Raw genomic sequence first — 22,068 nt, forward strand, 5'->3', positions numbered from 1 at the left:
ATGTCAACATTGTCTTTTAATGTTCCCTTACAAGTTACCATCCTATTGCCTTCATCTCCACTGAAATGAGGTTCATTTGTCTTGTACTTAGTGATATGCATATGGAAAGTTGTAGGATTTAGTTTTAGCAATACTATTTCTGTTCTTTCTTTTGGATTTCCAGGTCTTCAGTGTTGTAATTACAACTGTTTCCTTTTTAGCTTTCTAATTGAAAGTAGCTGAAGTATGCTAACTGCAAGAAAATAATTTTGTTTGTGATAAACATTCATACCCACTAGAAAGTAAGTAACCAGCAGACACTTAGAAGCGGGAATTATAGTGTATAAAGAAGCAATTTTCACTGTTATACCTACTTACATATCTGACTTAGAAATAAAACTTCAAGCTTTGAGAAAATGCAACAACAACTCTAAAGATTCTAGATACAACTCAATTATAAGCTCTTAACATTAAACCTGTAGCTTTGATGTTGAGATTGCATTGTAATCCCAAACATCTTTTCTATGCTATTGATCATTCTGTGTAAAGATCTCGTTACTTGCAGGTAATGATAAGGTATTGATGGATCCTCTTGGGACAAACTAGGTGTCAGAATGTTTTCTGGTTCCATATGCTGTCAAAGTCCTTTACCTTAGACCTGAGATTCACAAATGCTTGCATTCAGAGAGTTACACAGTTGCTTTTTAATATTTTCAAGACATCTGCTGGGTTGGAACCTGTACTGGACAGCCGTGAACATCTTTGATCCTTAATATATTCAGGTGTGGAAATTTATTCCTTTTTATTTTTCAAATAAAACATTTGTCTTCTTCTAGCGCAACAGTGATGGCATCCATTTGATAATTATAGAAGTCCACATCTGAGTTAGTCATCTGCACTGTTTTATGGAAAAAAATTTCCTCTTAAAACATAATTTAAAAACAGGCTACTTGAGTCTTACTGTAAAAGCACTTATAGTTCTCCATTGCCTAGGCTCAAAAGCTAGACTGAATTGCTGAAGTACAAAGTTAAACCATAGATATGTAGAAGTAACTGAGAAGTGTCTTACCTCATATGTCTGGCCACATATCTTCACAGTAAAGAAAAAAGTATGGAAAATACTAGCAAGTGCACTGAATTTGTATTGTATTGCAAGGAAGAGAGAGCTTGAAGTAGCATAGCCTTATGATAGGGAGTGATTCAGGCAAGGCTTATATTGCAGCAGACCAGTCCCACCAACTAATAGCCTTAAGGCCTGTGTGCCCTAATCCACTACTGTTATGTATGCTTGTTTATGTAGCTAAAGAAAATTGTGGCCTGCATTTTACTGATATAAAGTGTATGCTAGGTCTGCTTCAACTATTTTTACTATACATGAAGATAATACAAAAAGTGTGGGCAAGAAACCAGAAATTTGAAGCCAAGTAAAACTGGCATAAAGTCAGAAATGTTCCTGTTAACCTGGGTGCATAATATTCTATAGAAATTCTAATTCAAAATCTAAATACAGCAGACATTGTTGCACCTCATGGTGCTTAAGTGGCTGTGACTCATAACAATCTTAGCTTCCTAAAGATGTCATGGCACAATAGTACCAAATTTCTTGCTTAACTTGGAATTTCCCTCATCCTGTGGATTTTATATTAGCCTCTCAGTTAACTTCTTTTTCTTCTAAGATTGTCTCTTCTAAGATTGTCTCTTGAAAGCTTGTCTTTCCTACACTGGTGCGTTACTTCTTGCTTAACCTTTTTGTCTCCAAGAAAGTTTTCTTATCAGTGGATCAGGCCCAGCCAGCATGGGTTTAGAAAAAGTAGGTCCTTCTTTGGCCAGCCTGATCTCATTTTATGACCAGGTGACTCACCTGCTGGATGAGGAACAGGTTGTGGATGTTGTCTACCTGGACTTCAGTAAAGCCTTTGATATTTCCTCCCAAAGCATTCTCCTGGAGAAGCTGGCTTGGACAGGTGCACTCTTTGCTGAGTTAAAAACTGTCTGGATGGCCAGGCCCACAGAGCAGTAGTGAATGATACTCCATCCACTTGGCAACTGGTCGATGGTGGGGTTCCCCAGAGCTCAGCATTGAGGCTGGTCTTCTTCAATCTCTTAATCTTAATCTATAATCATGGGTGGTGGCGGGGGTGCAGAATCAAAGGCAGCCTCAGTAAATTTGCTCAAACGACATTAAGTTGATCTGCTGGAGGGCAGAAAGTTTCTGCAGAGGGATCTGGATGTGCTGGATTGATGGACCAAGGCCAATTGCATGAGGTTCTACAAAGTGAAGTGCTGCGTCCTGCACTTGGATCACAACAACCCCAGGCAGCACTGCAGGTTTTGGAAACAGTGACTGGAGGGCAGCCCAAAGGAAAAGCACCTGGGGATGCTGGTTGACAGCAGCTGAATATGGGCCAGTGTGTGCCCAGGTGGCTGAGAAGGCCAATGGCATCCTGGCCTGAATCAGCAATAGTGTGGCAGCAGGACAGGGCAGGGATTGTGTCCCTGTACTTGGCACTGGCAAGGCCACATCTTGAGTCCTGTGTCCGGTTCTGCAAGACATTGAGATGCTGGAGAATGCTCACAGAAGGGCTACAAGGCTGGGGAAGGGTCTGGAACACAAGTCCTGTGAGGAGTGGCTGAAGCAACTGGGAATGTTTAGCCTGGATGAGAGGAGCCTTAGGGGAGACTTTATTGCTCTGTACAACTGCCTGAAAGGAGGCTGTAGCCAGGTGAGGGTTGGTTTCTTCTTCCAGGCAACCAGCATCAGAACAGGAGGAAATGACCTCAAGCAGTGTCAGGGAAGGTTCACGTTGGACATCAGGAAGAATTTTTTTTCACTGCTAAGCTAAGCATTGGAACAGGCTGCCCAGGGAGATGGTGGAGTCACCATCCCTGGAAGCGTTCAGGAAATTACTGGATATGGCACTTAGTGCTGTGCTTTAGTTGGCATGGTGGGGTTTGGTCAAATGTTGTACTTAATGATCTTGGAGGTCTTTTCCAACCTTAATGGTTCTATGATTCTATGGCAATACTTGATGTCACATAGGTAGGAAAAAAAAATTTAAAAGGTAAAAAGCAGCTGAAGTGGGACTTGATCACTAGAACCAGAACACAATGATAAAGATATTTCACAGATGTCAGCAAATATTTTTCATTTGAGTTTAGAATTTTAGACAGCAATTCAATACTAGTTAAAAAAATGAAATAAAAACCAGTAAAAAACTCAACCCACTTTCCTCAAATACACAACCCCAAAACAGATAATCCGTTTTAACAGTCAGAATGAAAATTTGTGGCATATTGTTGTTCCGTATTACTCATTACACGAATGACCATTGATCTACACTTTCTTAGTAACAGAAAAAAGCTACTTTTGTTGTGATTGTCAGTTCTGCATAGAAGTATCTTCTGGGAAATCCAGCCATGGATGAGTTGGAGTTCTAATTGCTGTGCCATTATGGAACAAAATCTGGTCTTTCTTCCAAATGAATTTACAGTATAGATAAACATCTGTTGCTGTGTACAGCTTTGTCTTATCATCTCTTTAAAGTTGTCACGTTATCTTTATGTTTTCCTAATTACAGGTATTGCGCAACAAAAATGAATGGCAAATATTTTAATTTTTCAGTTTCACATATTAGCAAGAAGCTTAGGAATGTGCTGCCAGATCAGGCAGTCACTACTCCTTCTATATTATTTCCATAACATATCTTGTGTTTGTCCAGCTTGACATTGATATTGGGAGGCAGCCAAGGAATGTACATTAAACTACCTCCCTGGTTTCTAGATTGAGAGCACAGATCATCATCTGATAAGCCACATTTAAATGAGTATGCCTGAATCCAGGAAGATATTTCTATGATTTTGAACTATTGGACTCTTTCACAGTTCTCTGTGTGAAATCTAAAACATTTGATTGCTCATCATCAAAGCATACATGCAGTTAATTTCCCTAGCTCACTCAGAGAATGAAAAGCACTAGTATTATGAAGTAATCTATGTAATATTGCTTACATTTGGGACTAGATAAAGAAAAGGACTAATTTTTAATAACAGAAGAGCTGTAGGCAATGGTTGAGGTGATCCAGGTAGGTACAAATTCAAGTAGTCTGGCACTTTGTTAAATCCATGTAGATTCTTCAAGTTATTTTGCAAAGATTCAAAGATAAATATTCTGATGGAAATCTCTCAGAAGAACAATTTCCATTATTTGCCTTTCTTCCCAGTTCATAGAAGACTTTGCTGCTCATGTCTTTGTGCACAAATAAATGTTTGAGAAATCTAACTTAGGAGTAATAACTCTGAGTGACTTCACCAAAAATTTTTAGTATAGTTTAACTTTGGACTTGGTGTTTTTATAGAATTGGATGGGAGGCTGGATAAGGAAAGATGATTTTAAAAACATTTTGGAGCATTGTCAATAGACCCACATAGGAAAAAAATATATTATTTCAGGAATTATTTTAAATTAATCAAAATTACTTTGGAAATTTTCAATTGTGTTTTGTCTTAGAAGGTTTTATTTGATTTTGTCACTTTGGTCTTTTATTGAAGACACAGGTTTTTGTAACTAGCATAAAGCTGGAAGAATTTAGAAGTCTTTTTTGTCAACACTGTATGCTAGATGTTGGAAAAATTACAATTATAAAAAATTGTATTTATACATTTTTATCTGTGTGTAGGACATGGATGGCCATGTATCTTAGAACTATACAGCAGACAATAATAATTCATGCTTAAGATATTTTTTACAGCTTCTATTATCTAAAATTTCAAGGAGAAGTTTTAAAGTATAATGTAATACAATTTCAAAGTATTTTAATCACAAATCTTACAGTGATTCACTATCCCCAAAAATTGGCTACCCTGATGAACACTAGTCTGATAATTTTTTTTTTATTTGAAAGGCTATTTTATCCATTTATAGAGAGTGAAAGAATCTACAAACCTGAAAATACAGTTTGTGAATAAAACTATCAAATATCCCATTATCAGAATAATTCTAATAATCCACCTTTGAAACTAATGGAGCTAATCATTATTTATTTTGCTTCTTGGATAGTTTCATGGAATTTAGCTAGTAAAAATGAGTTAAAGTTACTCTAAATATGACATCCTCTGGGTTAATCTGAAAGCTATAATCATCTACAACCACATGAGAGAGGCTCTTAACCAATTTGAGATAACAAATTGTAAGGTATAACTGATTCTGTCTTGTGAAGAAGGCAAGACCTAATTTACTGTTTCCCCACTTGCCACCATTCCTTCTTCAGTCAGGTTTGCTGCTTTGTGAGTGGTCAGCACCATGAAGGACATTCTGCCAACCACATGCTGCTGCAATGTGGGCTGGCCAAGAACACTGTGATATCTTAACGTGTTTTGCCAATGTGTTATCTCTTAGAGTGCCATACCCCATTAGAGATCTTCTACAAGATCATTAATCTTCCCATTCTCTGGGAAGAAGATCTTAGGATCCCTTTATGTACCATTAGTTTGTAATTGAAGTGTCTACTACAGCTGTAGAGGGCTAGTCAAAACCAAATTTACAAATTGTTGTTAAAATTCATAAGTTGCCCACCATCTTAACAGGATATTCTGGTCATTCAGAAATAAGAAAAAAATAAATAAGAAAGATATTTACTTTGCTGCAGTATTGTCATGGTCTTATAAACTCTCTCACTAAACACTAATGAGATAATGTAACAGACTCAAAATGAAGCACCAGATGTAACTAGTAATTTCAATGTATTGTGTCTGAATGCTCTTGAGTCTTTCCATAGCCTGTTTTCCTGCTCTGTCTGTTCTGGCAGTGTCTCGTATATTCACTTTTGCTGCACGCACATTCTTTGAGAAAATTTAGATCCTTCCCTTGCCATTTCGACTTTCTTGATGAAGTTCCATTGCTTTTTTTTCCTCCTTGTTACTAATTTCTACCCTTTTTTGGGAAGCTTTTAGCTGTCTTTGTAGACAAACTTCTTCTGCCTTATTGTTTTTCATATATTCCTGAGAGTGGATATATCTGTTTGGGCTACTGTGTTCTCTTAAACATATTTCTTTTATCTTTTCTTTGGCATTATGTTAATCATATTACCTTGCTTCATGGCATACTTACATAACTTTCTATACTTTGCTCATCATTGTGTATCTGCTTTTGTTTCTACATTCTTTTTAGTCCCTATTTTTATTTTTTTTTTAGTATTATCGCTGGTTTACTCTGCATTGTGCCCTCAATTTTCACATTCCTTCTAATGCACTGTTTCCCTTAAACTCTGACTTTCCTCCTGTGCCAAGTAAAAAATTCTTCCTTCACATTGTAAATAATGTGTGAAAATCACTTCTCCTGACTTGTGGGGTTTTTGCATAAATGTAGCTTTTGTTAGTTCAACTCTCTTTTTTTTTGCCAGTCTAGGAACATATTTTATATAGATTTATATACAATTATCTGCTCATCTTTACCTCTTTGCAAACATTTAAAAGTAACAGTTAAGAAACAAGCAAGATTTCATACTTCAGCATGTAGACTTCTGGGGTATTTTTTAATTTCAATTTTTTAATTTCAGTTAGGATGGAAGATGGAGGAAGACTAGGTTATTATCTAAAAGCATAGCCTCAAAAAATAAGCTGCCCCCTGATAGCATATTTTAGGTGTAAATATCTTAATTTAGACTGCTGAATAATTCTGACCCAAAGCTTTTAGAAACACTGCTTGATATGTGCCCTTTTAATATTTCTCCTTTAATTTCAAGCTTAAAATCCAGATTTTTAAAAAATATTATCTGCAAATGCATGCTTCAGAGTTTAATTTGTAGATGAGTGAGCTGAAAGATCAACAGTGTTAGAATTGCAAACAATGACTTTGATTCTCAGTTGCATGTGTATTTATATGGCTTTATTTTAGAATGTGTAATCCTTTGTGAATATAAAACCTACTTTTAAAGGTATTTTCATTTATTAAGTGGCTAAAAGGTGAAAAACTGCTTGAAGGAATGAATGAGCCAGGTCTGACCTTTGATTTTAACTTGTTCTTGTCATCTAGACCCAGCTGTGCGCCTGGCGTTGTTCAAAAACAATGAAAATAAACATCTCTCTGTGAAACCACCAGGGAAGACACAGCCTATAAATGCTGGATACTTTGAAGGTATGAACAAGTATTTCATTTTATGCATATAAGCATATGTATTTTGCAATGTCTTTTAAACAGGCTTACTCAAAATATAAAACAATATGCGCAAATAGAAAAAGGCAGAAGTTTAAGGAACTCATCTGATCCTCAAGTCACGGCAGTGAAACATTTCAATTTGAATTCATTGCAGAGAGCAAGAGGTGCTCCTAGAGCTTAATTCATAGGGAGATGGAGCCTAACTTATTTATTTATTGTTTTATTATTAAATCTTCATCATGAAAATGTCAAAGCATATCAGAGAGATATAAAATACGAAGTACTAGAATAAAACTTCATAAATGAAATATCACTTCAAATTCTTCATTAAATTGCTACCTTTTTCAAAGCTAGATATTGACTCCTAAAAATCCTTAACATGTTTTTTGGAAAGTACTTTAATAAATATTCCCTAGGAATTCACCATTTGACAGAAGGCAAGGAAAGAACATTCTGCATGTAAATATTAAATTCTTTTTCATAAATATTTTACAAATATTTAAATACTGATGTCACTCTTTTACTGTTGAAATTCATGTTAAAACACTCCTTTGTATCTGTATAATTAAAATAAGGCCAAGTCTATTTAAAATGCCCTTGTTATAGGAAGACAATCATCTCCATAGATGTTTTTATATTTTTTTGATTCTTTTTGTAACTCAATAATGTACTCAGAAAGTTCTCACCTCTATCTTTCATGTTTTTCAAAGATGTAGTCGTATGCTATGTGATCTATTCCCAGTTTCACAAAGTAAAATTACAGATTATTCTGAATTAGCATTCACTGTATGAGGATAAAAATTAGAACATGTACGAGACAGGTGTGAAATAAATCTGAGTCTACATGAATTGCACTTCAGTCAATTAACTTAGCTGTATGGAAGCCTAGATTTGCCTCACATTCATGAGTCCATGCTCAAATTTGTTTGGAAACAATTCTTGGTGAATTCTGAAGAGGAAATATTTTTGCACTATTATTTGCCTTGGATCCAAGCATGAATTTACCTTGAAAGTGTGTGTGTACTGCACCTGACTGAGCATTTCCCAGTATCTCATATATGTTTCTGTGGCATATGCTTATATACATCAGAATGCATCATGTGCTGAAGAAACAGGACACGAGGGCTGCCTGTGAAAAAGTGAATGTCCAATAAAAACAACTGTAGGAATGCTTAAAACCATGTCAGAGATAAGCCTGAATATAGGTTCAGTACCCTAAAGTCAGTGTAGGTTTAGGCTAGCTTTCCTGCCACCAGTTGATTTGCTCCTGCCTGAAAACTTTTTTGCCTCTGTTTTGAAAAGCTGATGTACGCATTCTAAATATTACTGAAGTTCCTTTTTGAATTTATGGAGAGAAGGTACCAAGGCAGATTGAATATCAAAAGGCAAGCATAGTGGTGGTGCTCATAATTGTCTTTCATGTCAAGGACCATTTTACTCCTCTGGCACACTAATAAACAGAAACATTTTTTCACCACTCGTGGCTGCTCCCATCCAGTCTGCTAAGCCTTCAGGAGGACAAACAATACTTTTCTGCTTAAGCAGAATAGAAATTTGTCCTTCTACCAGAGGCATTGCTACTTCAGAAACTATGTCCAGAAAATTCTAATTTGTGAATTAGAGAGTGCAACACAGAGCATTTATTTATATGTACGTGAGGTATCACCAGACAGAACTAGGAGTTTCTAAATATAGAATTAGTAACACTTCGCACCTGCATAGTAACTTCACAGACTTGTGTTATCAGAGATGTCTTCTCTTGTTTCCCATTTCCCCTCTTACCTTTTAAGCGTTTCTTCCTCTTTTGCCTGCAATAGATTTCTTTGGGTCTGTTCAGTCATTGGAGTTCTTTCTGTAACAAAAAGGTGGAATGTTTTCGCTCTGTATCCACAAATCTTGTGGTCATTGTATTTTAATTCAATAGAACCCAGACCTGTCCTTTGTGTGGTGGAAATAAACTTTCTCCATTCAAGATCTTTTACTTTCACAGACTTGTAGTGAGTCCTTGGGTAGAAAATTTGAACTCCAAACCATCTTCTTCATAAACTATTAAATAAACTTTTTACAAAGCACATTCTATATATTCCTTCTCTAGTTTTTTAAATTGGGAAATGGAGGGGAGAAGTCAACATCAACAGCAAAACAGCAAGTACACACGTGTTATCTGTTAAATAACAGAATCACTACTTTTGAAAGGGGATGCCCTAGGAAGTGAAACAATTAGAACAGTTTTAGATTTTCAAACTGGAACACATCATGGTAATGAATATTTAAGAAATTTAGTTAAAATGAATGTCTGATGAATGTCTTTTGTCTTCATTGTGGTTTTGTGTGTAAGACTACAAAGAAGACAAAAAGTAATTAAAGCATGAGAGATATTAAAATAGTGAAAAGAAATGAGGTTAATATCTGATGATCTTGTTTTCCTGAGGTTATTGTTCTGTCATAATTTTCTTTCTTATTTTCCTGCTACAAAAGTTTTGGTAAACTGATATGCAATATGGTATTAACAAATTTTGAAAACTTGTGCATAACTTTATCCCATAGGATAATGCGCGCATCTTTAAGTTGACATACATGTTGTTGGAAAATGCATTTTCAAAATTGGAGTTATTTATTCATAAATATTCAAAATTTATTCCTAAATTTTTATTACATTTTGGATGAGTCATCATGCTTTGCTCACTGATGTTAGACAAATCCCCACCAGGGACCATTACTTCATATTTGAATCACAGCAGCACACAGAATTTAGTCAGAAATAAACCCCTTTGGAATACAAACACCATGCCAATGGCATGAGGAGATATTATTCTCACAGAGAAGAGCTTACCATTTAAAAATACAAGCAGCATGTGAAGGCAGAAACCATGGGAAGGCAATTCAATGCATTACTGTATGTGTCAATATATGTGTCAATATATCTGTGTCTGTATGCATCAGTGTGTTTGCATACAGTACACGTGTCTGTACTCACACAAATATATAAGCATATACAAGGAGTTAAAGTAGGTATAGTAATTCAATAAATGTAGCACTTGTGACTTTTTATTTGTATATTTTGAAAGGAAAGTAAATTATGAACAATTACCCTCTGGTGTAATTACTAGTGTCAACATGTATTTGTAGTCCTAACACTTTCTGTCAGATGCAGTTTCAGTTTCTTTAAAATGAATTTAATGCACATGCTCATTGTATTATAGATACATTAAAACTATTAGTTAAATAAAAATATATTTGAATCTTTTTTGTGACGTTAACTTGAGCAGGTTGTAAAGCGAGCCATAGAATATGCAAGTATAAATATGTATTTACTGTTTCTCATAACAAATTATACCCTCATCAAAAACCTGGAGACAGATGAAAGCCTGACTTGATGTACTCCTGATGATTTGCTGGACATTTCCTGGGACTGTGTATATTACACTGCTCTCTTTGGTGAGATAAGGTTATACTTCCCTCATGGTTGTTGAGTTTCATTTAGTGTCAGGTAGCTGACATAAAAAATATGCCTTCTTTAATGAATATTCTTGTTCAATGAATGTTCTTGGAGATATTTTTGTGGTTTCTAGATGGTGACATTTCAAAGATCTCCAAATTTTGGAAACTTTATGGGGCACAAAGATAATTGTCATAATGTCCTATTTTGCATCAAAGCATATTTTTTAGTAAGCTTTATGACTACTTGTCCACTTTTTGTCTGGAGGCTATTTCAGTTGTTAATTTAATGTGAAATAGTCTTGACTGTTTTGGGTAAAGTACATCAGGAACTGAAGGAAAAGTCTATCCTTGACTCCTCTTGGGAAGTTCCAATTAGTCCTGGCTGAGCGTGTAACAGAGCATCTCTGCCATCTGTGGGTCTGTAATTACAGGATCTGTAATTTCAGATACATAGAGGAAGGACACTTTTCTGGCCAACAGTGTGAATACTTAGTCCCAGTACAGCAGCTGAGAACTGAAGAATGAGCCCTAATGCCAAGCACATTTTTTTACTACAATCTTTGCAAACTGTGTGTCTTTTTGGGTCCTCTTTAATCCAGTTTCCTCAATGGTTTTGGTGGGTTATCCAAATAATTTTTGTTCAGTGGAATGGGAAGCTGAATTCCAATCTGTAGAGCAAGTTGGAAGAATGCGGGAGATCAGATGAAAATCCATTCAAACTATCCAAGTATTATTTGGATATGATTTACTTTATTTCACAGGTTGTGCTCTATTTAATTTCATAGATTGTGCTCTATTTAATTTTGTAGATTAAGTGATTTATTGGCATATGTACTATATTTATTTTTAGTCGTATCCATAACCATCAGTGACACATCTATACCATACACTTCAAAGTGAAAACAGTGCAATGTGACTTCACCCAAAAACGTGAACAATGATTTATGCCTGGAGCTTTAACTATATTAAAAATGCACCGGGCTGTGTTGACAAGATATGTTTGCTGTAGTTTGGGAACCTGTAGTTCTACTTGGCAGTGCTGTATTTCCTGTCATTTTATGCTCATGGTGACCAAGGAAAATGTAATGGGTATAGTGTTAAAATTGATTTCACCAATACAAATTTGATAATGAATAGATTATGCTTTCTTAGGTGACTTTTAATCATGACAATATTTATTTATTTCTGTTGAAATTGTCAGTAGAAATAACATTTGTTTTTCAAGAATAAGAAGTAAAGTGAGCTTGTGATTATGTCATATGATTTGAAGATAAATATCAAGGAATCCACTTAGTCATCTGTTTTCCAGCTTTATAATAGTTTCTAATTATGAAACTCCTTATAGTCTCAAGCGAAAATTATTGCAAAACATTCTTATAGATTATTATTACTAGTGATAATTGAAAGTGCAAATGTGAGACTTTGGGAAGTTGGAATTTAACGTTGGCTATTAGTTAATTCTGTGAGTTCATTAAAATATTGTTGCACTTGATCAACATAGTTTCTTAGGTTTTCTGTATTATAAAATATGAAGACATTTTTTTAAAACTATGTGTGACATTTAATAGAATTTGTATTGATTCAAGTCACTGATGCTTGACAAATCACATCTACATGACAGTTAAGAGAGGGTACTGAGGCTGCAATGTTAGTATCCATCTTTATATGGGCTTTAAATGTTCTGTTATTTGTTATTTAAGAGCATGTAAAAAGACATTGTGAAAATTTCTGTTAGTTGTTTTCATCTTTTAGAAATCAGCTCTTTTTAATGGAGAAGTATTAACGGCATCAATTCCCAGGAATCGCCATGTTTGTAAACATTCATTTCTAAAGCAAGTTGTCTTTTATTGATCGGTTGTCTCAAAAGGATTAATAACCACATTTGAAATCTTGGCTTGCTGCAATTCTATTAGTTGAGTTGCCATGTTTACAGTAAACTGTAACTGTTGCATATCTCCCAGGCTCTAAATTTGCATGCCACATTAGGGAAGCAGTTTCTAATCCGTACAGCACTGACAAAAATGACAAAATAATTCATTTTTCAGAGAATGTAAGATCTGTCCTGAAATGTAATGAAAATGTGTTACAGAAACTTGCAGTGCAGAAGGAGTTGTATCTTTTGAAATCATAATTCTATGGCTTTGTTTCTTATTATTTAGTTTGAGCTCACACAACAGAACTCTTGCATTGAAATATTTTCTCATTTTAAGGAATTAATGGCTCTCCACCAGCCCTTCAACATGTAAAATGAGTAGGTTACTTGTGTCCAGTACATCCAAAAAGAGCCAGGATAAAATAAACATAAGGAGTTGGATATCTTGGAAAAAATCTGTCATGGGTTTGGGTTAATCATCTCCAGAAGAAATTCAACTTGATGCCTGAAATGTAAGACTTCTTGGAGAAAGTAGTAAAGCCTGAGGCAGTGTTGATCTGAAGGAGTGCTCTCCATGGGTCAGAGCTGCTCTGCTGGCAGAGTGCAAACCCAGTTCACAACAGCGGTACGCTGAAAACTTGTAAAGGACTGCAGGGGCCTTACAGTGCACGCACTCAAGCTTCAGTTACATAGTTCTACTGGTCCAGTTTCTTATTATAAAATAAAACTGAAAAATAAAATCTGTGCCTAATTTTCTAGCCTCCTGTCTGTCAATGATAGTGTAGGATTTTTTCAGTATTCATGGAATGAAGCAATCCTGAAATTATGTTTAAAAATAAATATGTAAAACGCAATTTATGTGGGTTTATGCAGTGCACTTCAGTGTCTGAGTATTTATTAATGATCTAGACATATGAAATTTTTATTAATATTCTTGCTTTTCACTTTCAATTACAAAAAAAACCCCAAAAAACAAAAAAAAAACAAAACAAAAAAAAAACCACAAAAAAAAAAAAAAATCACTCCTATTTGCCTGAAGTTCCTGGACAGGAGGTACTTGCCATAGATACATACCAGCTAATTCTTGTTGCGGTTCTAGTCTTCAGGGTTCCTGTATTCATATACAAGGTTTCTGACCACATATTTCACCTGCCTGTGTACTTTCTCTTTGTCCCTGACTTTGCTATTTTGCAGACTGTTGTAATTTGTGGTAGCATAAGGATTTTATTAGTGTATCAGATATGAATGTGGTCTCTAACCTAGAGACTGTGTTTGTTTGTTCCAATAAACTTCCAAAACTAAGATGTTGTACAATGTATAGGTGCTTACCTGTGCTTTCATAACATATTAATTTACCTGGTTTTATCAGCCTAAAAGGAAATGCACACGCACAAAAAAATCTTACTGTTCTTTGCTACCCAGTGAATAAGATGATATAATAGTCCAGATAGTTTTATTTGCATCTCCTTCAATTTTGCCTTTCTTTTTTCTCCTCTTCTTGATATTTTATGTCCAAAATTTTTGTAGTGTGACATCTGCATCTCAGCCAGTGTAAATGTAAACAAGTTGATTCCACATTCAGATCCACAGCTTTTAGTACTGCATAAGGCAATCGTTTTAGATTAATAGATCCATGAGTACCGAAGCATTTCAAATCCTTTTTCATTTGACCATTCAGTGACCTGATAACTATTTCCTGTCCCTAAGTAAGGTCGTGACCCAGGTCTTAGAGTGCAAAAGACAGATAATTTTAGCAACAAGTTAAATCCAAATGGATTTGGTTGGAGGGGGTAAGGGAGAATAGGTTTGCTTAATTTCCTTTAAAATCAAGTGCTACAAAACTTGTATTTAGCATGTCCTGTTAAAAGTAATTATTGAATTTGTTGCTGTCGTGTTTGGATGCCTGGGGACTGCAGTCAGTATTGGGGTGGTTTGTTTATTTGCTTTGCTTTCACTGGACAGTACCCAATAGATTTTTTTACACTTCAAAAAAACAATTGCTAATAAAGAGGTCATTAAAAATGCATATTCAGATATATTCAAAGTGCTTTCCAAAATGAGTGTTTCAAACACTAAAATCGTATTACTATGCAAATGGTTTTTAAACACAGGCCACGGATTCTGTGTCTGTAAAAGTGTCACGAATGTTACATTGCACAAATGTTCCTCTTGCAGAAAAATTTCCATTTGGTATGATGATATGAATAAGGCATATAATGTAGCCTTAGCAATATTTTATAGACACAAATCTTGCTTCATTTGGAATCTATGGCACATTTTAAATCCCAATTAAAGCAATGTTTCCTGTAGCTGTAGATTTTAATAATTGCATTATTCTAAGCACTTTCAGAGGTGAAGTAAAGGAAAGCCTTCACACCAGATCTTTTAATTAATTTGAAAAATATAATTTATCAAAGTTTGCTTTAAAGAAATTTCTTTTTTTCCTATTCTATAATAGGAAGTATGGTGTTGTGTAGAATTAGTATTATTAATGAGGTCAGAAATCTACAGCATTCCAAAGAGGCCATTTTCACAAGTTTAATTAAACACACATTGAATTATCTTTCTGTTTTTATAACTAATAATGTTGTTGTTTAGATAAATTTTTCAAGCAAAATATCGAAACAACACTTTGAAATTGAAATAGAGGAATTTAAAATTTTATGCTGTTCGATACTAACTCTTAGATCAAAGTTCTATAGATTTTATAGACTTCATATAATCCAGAATTGAATGTGCAGTGGATCTATTAATTTTACAAGGAATTCCAAGTAACTCAAGTATTTTAATGAAAATGTGCAATCGTGCAGTGATGCCTATGTAACTTCTATGGTGTTTTATTTCTGAAAGGTAAATTTTCCTACTTCATAACTTTGCAGTTCAATTCTTATCAAAACATGTTAGCAATTTCTGGAAATTCATAGGTTTGTGCTAGTTTGATGTATGCACTGCAGATATTTTATCTGGCTTGTATGTATAAAAAAGGTAGAAAAACTGAATTTTGCAGTTATTTTTTTTCTCATATTGATAAGAAAGGCTGCTTTTCAATACAGTATTTTTTAATACAATTTTGTTTACATGAGATTCTAGAATTGTTCTCTCTTTTCAGGTTTATTTGTCAGGTTCTCAATCCAACATTGTAACTTCATAAATTAGCACATTTATAGAATGTTGTAGATAACCCAGTCCAGACAACGAGATAAAGAAATCCAAGTACCCAGACAAAAGAACTTCATTTTCCTAGTCATCATTAAAGAAGTACATTATGGATAACTGTGGTTTTTAATGGTTTCTAATTGCACATTGAGCATCAGGCTTACTAAGACCCTGACTGTGGAATGACATTTCTCTAAAACACATGTATGCTTTTTATATTCTGATAAGAAGCAAGCTCAGCACTTTTCACTTTATGAAGAGACCAGTGGTATCTCTTGTGAAAGATAGAATGTGACTTTTAAAAAGGAGGAATTTAAACTCTACTGTGTATTTTTAAGTTAAATTTACTGAGTATTTGCTTTAGTACCTGATGTATATTTTGTAATTGAGAAATTAGCAGTGAATGCAAAAAGAAAGGAAGCTATGTGCCAGTAAGCCAGAAAGTTCTGATTTAACCTACCAATGACCTGGCTTTGTTTGTTCAGATGACAGTTCTAAAAGTGTGCAGAGAATATTCCCTTTTAATACAGTTATTTGCCGCAAGCCGTGACCTCACTGCCTGTCGGGGAGCAGGTCTGAATTGGCCCTTTCTCTGATATCGTGACATTGCTTCTGTTGCCTCGATTGTGACCTCTGATTGCATGATACCCCTGAGAGTTCAATTTAATAAGCGTGACTCCTGACTCTTAGCCAGGTCTGCCTTCTTAGGTTTTGTCAGACTCTACTTGTAGTCTGGTCTACATATGCTAAAACTCTGCATAGGCTGTCATCATAGCATGTGAGCTGTGTGCACTGTATTCAGAATTCTCTTTCAAACGTCTTTCATTTATTGCAAATGCAAATATTTATAAAGTCTTTCTTGGAATAAATTTGAGAAGTTGTTTCTTTCACATGTATGGCTACTTGGGATTTTTGGGTTTTATACCTTTGTACAGATAAGTTACCACTTTCACTAAATTACTAAGCATGTGTGTTATCCATGCATCATACTAATTTCTTTCTTCCAAATTTTATTTCTCCTATGAGAGTGTTGTATATTTTTATGACTTCCCATACAATATGTTTGTTCAATATAGAAATATTAGGGGCAAATCCCTTTTTCTCATTGTGTAATTAGTACAGTCACACAACAAGGCAGTACTGCTGAGCACTCAGAGCACTGTAAGGTGTAGTGACCCAGGACCAGTCAGGTGAAAGCTGAAGAATCTGTTTGGAATCCAGGAGAAGGTGAGTAGAATTAAGACATTTTTAAATACCATTGAAAATAAGTTATCTTGGGTTTAGTGACAATTTTGCTATATCATTGCATTCTTTTCTCCTGTTTTCCTCCTCTTCTAGCCAGAATGCTGAAGAAGAGTCTGTTCTGAGACCTGGATGCCTTGAGGGTGATGATGCTATTCAGATATTTCTCCAATTTTAGTGCCCCTTGGTGCATTCACTGAACCAGAATATGAAGAAGTTTAAAGACTGAAAGAAAGTTTCAAGAACTGTGGTACAAGTAACAGACACCTTTCTGTATTTACTTACATGCATTTTCTGTATTCTCATTGCAGATATGTACCCATTTTTCTAGCCTCTGTATCAGTACCCATAACTTAGTGCTTCTAAAAAAATTATTATTTCAGAAGAGCAGAAAAATCTTGCTGAACAAAACAATGCTTTGGGCTTACTTTTGTAGTTACATTAAATTTTTTCTGTAAATATTACCATTAAATACTTCTTTATTTCTTCAAGTGCTTTAAAGAATTCTGTTAACCTTTCAATCAGATTAATTTTTATTAAAATTGTTTATTTTGTGTGAAAACTATTAGGATCTTTCTTATAAAACAAGTTCTACATAAGGCAAAAAGTGGATATTTTCTTCTTCCACTCAAACTTGACAATGAAATTCTGTTCCTTCTTCTTTGTGACAGTGACTGTTTACAGTGAAGTAAAATCAAATAAAATCTCGGTTTGGCCAGGTTGGTTTTTTTTTGGGGGGGGGGGAGGTGTTCTTTTTTTTTGGTACACAAATTCTCATGTAAGATTATGTAATTTTAATAACTCAATTTATTCTCTAAGGTTTTAAAAGTCATAATATAATCATATGTTTCCTTCTTCTGGAGTAAATAGTTTAAGATTGGCTACTGAATTTCCTTAATCTTAAGTGAGAGTTTGCCTACCTAATTGAAATTTATGGGATTTCACTCCTCTCTGGATCAGACCTTAATGCTCTGTAAATTCCTGTGCTATTGGCAGGAGATTAGATCATCAGCTGCAAACAAGCAAAGTTACAAGTGAACAACTGTTTTAACCTGTTGGTAGACAACTCATAAAACAAATTACACTTTAAAATTAATTAGTTATGGCTGTCTTAAAAGCTATTGCAAATATAAACAGAATGCATATGAGGCAACTTCACCTACTTGGAATCATCATGATATTTAGGTTGCTCCCTCCTTTTCAAGCAAATTTTCTATGTATGTATATAGAAATACTTATGTAAAGACAGTGAGTAGGAGAGTTTGGTAGCAAGTTTAGATGAAAAGTTTAGTAAAAAGAAACTAATTTAAACACACCTACAATAAGCATAAACAGTTTAAACTCAAGATTAGGGACAGTTAAATTATGTTCACAAATAGAACTGGGGGGTTTGTGTTCATCTTCCCACTAAAAAAGAATTTTAATAAAGTTATAAACAAAATTCTGTAAAAGAACAGGAGGAGGCAGATCTAATTTATTCCTTTTTCAACTGATTTGTTCATTCAGTAGGTAAATCGTTCCAACCTTTTCTGCAGGGATAGAGAAAACCTGTACCATTGTAACTATAACTGATCCAAAATCAATATAAGTCAGTTCCATACCTGGGGATATGTGTTGATTTCTGTATAGTTATATACAGTGTTTCATTTCTTTTCATGCATTCATTTGTTTTCATGCATTTGCCAGCTGAAAATCACAGTTTAATTAATGAAGAAACCTATGCAAATACTAAGCTCTTTGAGACATATGTATTGAGAATTAACCTGAGGGAACTCATAAGCAAATTGTGGTTTACTTTTGCTTTTTTTGCCTGACCTTCTTTACAAATGGAAGGGTTGGAGTTTTATTCATAGATCTACAAGACACTGGAATTTCATATTGTTTATTGTCTTCCATAATGTATCAACCAATTAAATATAACTCAATAAGAAGAATTAGTACTTTTATGTCTGTATTTATTTATAGACACTCATAAGTTTAATGTTTATGGTTGTTTTTAAGCTGGATATAAATATAGAAGAATTACACATAATTGGGGATTAACTAATTTTAGATGTAGAGTCTTAAGAAAAAGAAAATACTCTGAGACTTTTTTTCCATTTAATTTAATGAACATTAAATCAAGTCTTGTTTATACAATGTTTGGCATAATGATAGGCCTGATCTTTAGTGTTACCTCTTGGTTTTCTATGAAGTAAACTAAACAGCAGCCTTGCACTCGGTGTAGACTTGTGTGTGTATTTGACAATGGGGAATAGTTCTGCGGTTACACATTACTGTGCTGACAGAACTGTGAATTGTTGTCACACTATGTTCATCAAATACCTATACGTATTTCAAGTCAGCATCAGAAATTGAACCTGAAATAGTTCTGCTCAAACAAAACAAAACCCTTTTAAATAGAAAAATATATAATATTTTGATCCATCGTATATATATTAAGTATAAGATAGAGATAGAATGGATAATCAATTCAGAGGCATTCATAACTAAACTGCATATTGACATTAGTACAAAAATTTCATTATTTCACTTTCAGTGTTACTCTGCAATAAGTACCAGTCATGCACGGTACTTTGGCACATCATATGTGTTGACGAGCATGAGTTCTTAAAACAAGTTCTTCTATTATTCAGATAACTTTCTAGGAAAAATGTGTATTCTCAAGAGTAAATATAATAAAGACTTTTTAAAAATGAAAATTCTGAAGCTGTGACACGAAATTACGTGTTTTAATTATTCATAGAATCTATGAAACAATTATTAATGTGATTTAAGTCACGTTTACTGACTAAATTCATGCTGCTCCAGAGTAATGACAGTTTTTTTGTTCCATTTAATACTTGGCATATGTAACTTCTTGCCACATAGAAGCCTCCAGTTTTTATTTTGAACAAAAGTTTTGTTGGGTTTGAATTTTTCTGTTCCTTTCTTGTACTTTTAATATCTTCACTACAAACAAAACCTACCCTAATGGTTGTCACACTCAATAAAATTGATTGTATTGTGTAGGATTTGCCCTCTTTATAGTGAACAACATAGTAGTTAGACCTCCTGCACTCTTACAAAATGTTCCTTTGTACTTGTTATTTTGAGAATTCCTTTGGAAGATCTTATGTCTTAAATAATTTTACTTGGTTTATTGAATTTAGAGAAAGATATTCCTCTGGTTTGGACTACATATAAAGTGATATCTCTTCTTGCTTGGAAATACCATTTCATCACTGAGCAATGAAACATTTGTGTTGAAGTTCTTGATTGCTTCTGTCATTTAATTTTAAGTGGTAATGGATAGAAATAAAATCTATCACAATATTCTGTAAAAAGGGGATTTTATGTTATGCATCTCTTATTTTTCTCCTCAACAGTAAAAAAATGCTCTATTCAGTAGAGAACATCCATCATTCAGGGGTTTATTAATTCCCAAAGTTTATGAAAAAACTAGAGATAGGGTGTGTACTAGACAGATTTGAAATTTCAGACAAGAAACTCTGTGAGAGTGTAGGCACTAAGGATAAACAAAATAGGCTTAATCTACCTCCATCTTATTTATACCTTACATTTACTGATGGATAAGCACTGAAATGCTGAACATGCTATTTCAAAATATTTCTTACTCCTCTTGATTTGTTCGGTTCTTCAAGAGCCTTGACTATCCAAAGAACTCTTGGTAACTCCTGGCTGTGCTCCAGACTCACTTCTCAGCGGTGCTGTTGATGAAATTTGCCTGTGCAGAGTGGCTGAAGCAGGTACTGTATAGGCTACATAACACTGTGTTCATAGAAGACTACACAAAAGAATAATGTGCAAGTATGCTATAGCGCTGTAAAGTCTTTCATGTTCTTTTTGAATTTGTAAATGTCTGAGTGGATCCTGAAGCATGCTGATTGCAGGTAGTAGTTTACATCAGGAACTCTTCTCTTACTCTGCATGTGGATGGCATATCACCTCTGTAGTTTCTTCATTTTTGGTTTTGGCAGGGATGTTTTTGGGTTTTTTTTAAGAACCAGCTTTTTCAAAGATAAAGCAATTCCATATTCAAACAGTCATAAATTAGGAAAAAAAAATTTAAATGAACAGTTGCTTGTAAGGCAGCTTCCTGTACATACCAGGTGAAATAGTTTTTTAAGTTTATACATCAATGCAGAAAAGTGTCATAGGTCTTAGGAAATATCACAACATGAAACTGCTGTTTGTAAAGAAGAAAATTATGAAAGACAAATAAGAAATTGTATTTAATGTAAATGTAGTACAGGAAGTGATAACAACCCATAAAAGCTGCAAGAGTTGGTCAGATTGGAAGGAACAGTGTTTAATGATGTCTTGGTGTCAGTGCTAGGCAAATGAGCCTTATGAAGCAATTCAAGTGGAAATGTACCCTGTTACAAGAAGAGTAGAAGAAGTGAGCATTTTAGTATAGAGTGGTTGTTTGAAATGTATTTGTATGATCATAGGGTTGCAATAAAATAAGTTAATCTGGAGGTCCCGGAAGAAATTCTTTGATATTACTGGAGTATAAATAGAGAGAGAAATAACTTTAAATGGTGTGTTTTAAAAGCAGGCCATTGAGGACGAAACAAGACTTAGATTTGCCTCAATGTGGGAAAAAGAAAGCGTTGAGTTTAAACAGTAAGCTGGGGACAGATGAATAGTAGTGGTGTATTCTGCAGGGGCAGAAGTAGCAAAACAGAAAATAACAGGAAGGTACATGAAATCCGGTTTTCCTTGAATTCAGAAACTGAAATTTGTACTTTTTCAGTGATGTAGGAATCTCAACTAAAAGATTCAGCTTTTGCATAATCTAATAATAAGACATCAAAGAGAGAACACAAAGCACAGTCTGAAACATGATAACTGCTGAAATAGCATTAGCTTATTGGGGAAGACATTAGAGAAGAAAAGGAGGTCTGTAGATCAAATAGTAATATACTCAGCCTTATTTGTAGTTTGAAAAAAATGCAAAATACCTCGTAAAAAGATAAAAAGGGCTAAAGTTTTAGGAAAAAGCCCTATTTTTACTTTTTTTCTCCTTTCAGTAGCTGCTCTTATAATTTTTGGAAGACATTCTCTTATACATTGATCAGCACTCCCATGTTCAAAACTCCTTATTGATTGATAATTGATAAAGTACTTGATAAAGCATTTTTAAGCATTAAAAATTATGTAGGTCATAACATGAGGTAGTATTCTTGTGATACAGTTCTATTTCATATTTTATTCAGAT

The 22,068-nt window shown here is 34.4% G+C and overlaps 1 protein-coding gene across 1 annotated transcript in view; it reads left to right on the forward strand.

Annotated features, from left to right (window-relative positions):
• LRRIQ1 (leucine rich repeats and IQ motif containing 1) overlaps positions 1-22,068 on the forward strand; it is a 102,447-nt gene that overhangs the window by 56,395 nt on the left and 23,984 nt on the right. Inside the window, exon 22 of the mRNA XM_041409860.1 lies at positions 7,010-7,111. Coding sequence (XP_041265794.1) covers positions 7,010-7,111 — 102 coding nt within the window. The remainder of the gene's footprint in view (positions 1-7,009; positions 7,112-22,068) is intronic.

The sequence above is a fragment of the Onychostruthus taczanowskii genome, unplaced genomic scaffold, assembly GCF_017590055.1.
Source record: "Onychostruthus taczanowskii isolate IOZ18803 unplaced genomic scaffold, ASM1759005v1 scaffold31, whole genome shotgun sequence".
Classification (NCBI taxonomy): domain Eukaryota; kingdom Metazoa; phylum Chordata; class Aves; order Passeriformes; family Passeridae; genus Onychostruthus; species Onychostruthus taczanowskii.